We start from the raw sequence: 3,524 nt of genomic DNA on the forward strand, positions 1-3,524 counted from the left end.
GGGGGAGAGAGGGAGTGTGTGTGTGTGTGTGTGTGTGTGTGTGTGTGTATGCGCGCGCGTGCATGTATGTGCCTCTGTGCGTATGTGACCCAGCGCGAGGGTTAAGCGAGCGACATGCCGCGAGCCCTGGCCGAGAAAGGCAGCAAGCACAACTTTGCGCGCGTCTACCCTCCTGACCCGGGCGGCGCCGACCCGCCTGCAGCGTCCCAAATCTCGAGCGGGGACCGCGCAACGCCCAGGCCCCCTGCCGACAGCCCACGCAACCGCGGCCCCAGCGCCCCCAGGCGTGGCCCCAGCCGCGCGCCAGACCTTGGGCGCCTTGCCCGGCTTGGTCTCTGTTGTCGGGGACACGCGCCGCGCGCCCACCAGCACCGTGGCCAGCGCGCCGCTGAGCTGGTGGGAGACCAGCATCGCGCCCAGGGGCGCGTCGCAGATGAGGTCCCCCGAGTACACCACCACGCCGGCCGCCTTGGGGTCCAGGTGCTGCGACACGGCCCGCAGGGCGTCGCCCGTGTCGCACTCCTCGCCGACAGTCAGCACCTGGGTTGACCAGAAAAAAGGGAGGTGCGTTGATGGTTGGTGACGTGAGAAGAGCGGTCTGCGGGCGCCGCTGCTGCAATTGCTGTTGCCTCAGTGGTGCAGGCATGAGCATGCTTCCTAAGGAGCAGCAGCATTCGTGCCGTGGGGGTGCTTCCTAGGCTTCCCATTTGTAGCGGACAGCCAGCATGAGGTTAGGCAACTTGCTATGGGAATACTCGCGCACCCGGCACGCGACGCCGCCGGCCGCCGCTTGCTGCTGCAGGTACGTAGAGATGCTGCTGGCCACCGCCTCGCCAATGGCCACCTTCGGATGTCACCAATGAGGTCGGGGTGAGCGAGGGGCGGCTAAATCGCGCTACCTGGCCGGCAGGCCTGATGTTGCGCGAATTTTGCGGCACCGTCTGCTGCGCCATTTGGGCGCTCCGTGGCTGCTTCGCTGCTACATGGCCACAAGAGCAGCCCCGTGGGGATCAAGCAACGCAAGTGTTGCAGTCTGTCTGTGAGGTTGAGTCGGGCACCGACTGCGCACCACTATGGCGCTCTTGATGCCCGCCTCTGCCAGGTGGCGCAGCGGGAACGAGATGAGCGGCCGATTGCCAACCGGCAGCAGCGCCTTGACCACGCCGCCGCTGGTGAGCGGGTACAGTCGCTTGCACTCGCCGCCCGCCAGGATAACGACTTCCATGAATGGGTCCATGGCGCGCAGCGGCAGCGCGCGGCGAGGCGCCCGCGCGTGCTCTGCTTGGGTGCGTGCGGCGGCCGCCGCGATATGCTTGCACGCGAAGCACTGCCTGATGGGTGGCAAGAATTGGTGTTGGCTACAAGATTTCGAGAGTTGGTGAGCAGGATTGCAGAAGCCAAGAGAACGACGAGATGATCTTGCACACAGCCCGATCTCGCTTTGTGTTCAATTCGGCAACGTTCGGCTCATGCGAATGCGCTCATGGTGCGACACTGTTATGCCGATGTTGCCTGTTCCCGCGTGACTACGTTGACAGCAGCTAGAAGTTGCCTGCCACCTCTGCTGCAGGTGGCGAAGGAGACAAAAAAAATGCCTGCCGCCTGCTGACCCGCCATCTAGTGCTGACATTGCAAGAGTTGCCTGCAACATGTGTGCCATGTGCCACTCACCCTTACTGCTGGTACGTGCCATGTGCACACAATGACAAGTCAATGCAGTCATCAGTCCGCGGCCGCCGGTGAACTTCGACCCCTGTGCACCTGCCTGTATATCATCCTTGAAAAACCCGCTTTGCAGTGACAACAAGCATGTCGTTCTGCACACATTTCGGCTGCGTGCGCCGGGCGCAGCAGACATTGCACACGAAACTCAGCCAGGGTTTGCTGACGACAGAGGATGGCAGGCCTTATGGCCCAAGCACGGTGAGGCTTGGCAGGGTCCTGCGAGGGATGCTTCTGTGGAAACGGGGCCCATCTCTCAAACAAGCCCCACTGACGGCGCTGCGCGCCAGCACTACAGGAATTGGGCTGGATGTCTCCTTGTCCGAGAGGGACGCCACGGTCTCCACAGAGCCTCCAAACGTGCTCAGCAATGGACGTCCCTCGGCATTCGTCTTGATGTTGTTCTGTACTGTGCTTGGATCTGCACAGCCCCTCCCAGCCATCCAGCCCCTGAAGCCCCTGCGATGGCAGGACCCGCCCGTCGGCCCTGGCTCCTGGCGCCGCGTTCCCGTCGGCTTCCTCGACGCCCACGTCCTGGTGCGTATTCGTGAATTTCTGAGATAACGCGATGCTTTGACATAGCTCGTGACTTATGCAAGAGGTTGAAGCTGCTGTTCTTGCAAGAGCTGTTGTACGGTAGCCCCCCCAGCCTGGGGGCACTGAGGCGTGTTGTAAGGTGGTTTACAGGCGATCGTTTCGTCTTGACGTAGCTCCAGGCCTGTTTGAGACCCCTGCGGGTTTCCGCGCAAGCCAAATACGGGCCAGCATGGAGCCGGCCCTTCTGAAGGACAAAACTAAGCTCGCGGTGGCAGCCGTGAAGGGCGAGCAGACGCAGGTAGGCGGACGCTGCTTGCGGGTGCACCATGGGGGGATGCCCTCGTGCATGCGGGGATCGACCTCTGAGCAATGACAGTCCTTGCGGGCGGTGCCAATTCGATTTTGATGTTGCGATTTGATCGGAAACACCTAGTGGCAGCCCAGCTGTGGCGGCAGACGCGCACACGCACTGCGCGCGCGCGCCAATGGCAGCGCCGCTGCAGATGGATCTGATGCCAGGCGCTTGCGGAAGCCGCACTCACTTATTATTCTCCCGCCCCAACCCCTTAATCAGGACCTCTATGTTGCAGTCACAAAGGCCACGTTGGCAGAGGAGGTGGTGCCCAAGGAGAAGCATGTCCGCAGTGCGTTTGCTTTGGGCCATTCCTTCGAAATTAGCAGGGTGCCTTGCGGCCGCCGCTTGTCTTTGCAGCTCAGCGGTCGCCTCTGGAAGGCTGCTGCGCAGCAGTGCACAGCAGCAAGCATTGGGGTTGCCGTAATTGGGGCGGACTTCTCAGCCCACCGCCCCCACACGCAGCTGCACGCGGCCGCAGCCGGAGCAAAGCAGCCACCACCGTCACCTTCCTTGCCTTACTGTCCCCCGCACCCCGCCCTCCCCTCCCACGCGCAGCACTCAAGATCGCCTGCAGCGCGCACGCGCCGCGCCAGCAGGTCGACTTCGTGATCTACAAGCTCGCGAAGCGCCTCAACAGCCCCAACTGGGTCGTCGCGCTCAAGGCACTCATGGTGTTCCACCGCCTCATGCGCGAGTGCGACCCCAGCTTCCAGGAGCAGGTCCTGCGCTTCGCGGACCGCACGGGCCGCCACCGGCTGCTGTGCCTGGACCGATACGCGGACCACTCGAGCCGCGAGACATGGGACTATTCCGCGTGGATCCGCGCGTACGGCGTCTTCCTGGACGAGAGGCTCGACGCCTTCAGGTGGGGGCGGGGCGGGGGAGGGCCGCTGGAGCCAGGGGCTGGGGG

The 3,524-nt window shown here is 63.5% G+C and overlaps 2 protein-coding genes across 2 annotated transcripts in view; one reads left to right on the top strand and one right to left on the bottom strand.

The window, feature by feature from the left end:
* Positions 1–101: 101 nt before the first annotated feature.
* MNEG_13227 (translation initiation factor eIF-2B gamma subunit) lies at positions 102–1,237 on the bottom strand (the record flags this gene model as incomplete). The annotated part of the gene is made up of 4 exons (XM_014038300.1): positions 102–126; positions 260–540; positions 764–844; positions 1,070–1,237. The coding sequence occupies 4 exons, from the start codon at positions 1,235–1,237 to the stop codon at positions 102–104; spliced, it is 555 nt and encodes a 184-aa protein (XP_013893754.1).
* A 1,251-nt stretch (positions 1,238–2,488) lies between these two features.
* MNEG_13228 (Putative clathrin assembly protein) overlaps positions 2,489–3,524 on the top strand; it is a gene marked incomplete at both ends in the record, with an annotated part of 3,546 nt that continues 2,510 nt past the window's right edge. Inside the window, 3 exons of the mRNA XM_014038301.1 lie at positions 2,489–2,557; positions 2,834–2,903; positions 3,170–3,479. Of these exons, the coding sequence (XP_013893755.1) occupies positions 2,489–2,557; positions 2,834–2,903; positions 3,170–3,479 (449 nt within the window). The remainder of the gene's footprint in view (positions 2,558–2,833; positions 2,904–3,169; positions 3,480–3,524) is intronic.

This window comes from Monoraphidium neglectum, assembly GCF_000611645.1.
Source record: "Monoraphidium neglectum strain SAG 48.87 unplaced genomic scaffold scaffold03703, whole genome shotgun sequence".
Classification (NCBI taxonomy): domain Eukaryota; kingdom Viridiplantae; phylum Chlorophyta; class Chlorophyceae; order Sphaeropleales; family Selenastraceae; genus Monoraphidium; species Monoraphidium neglectum.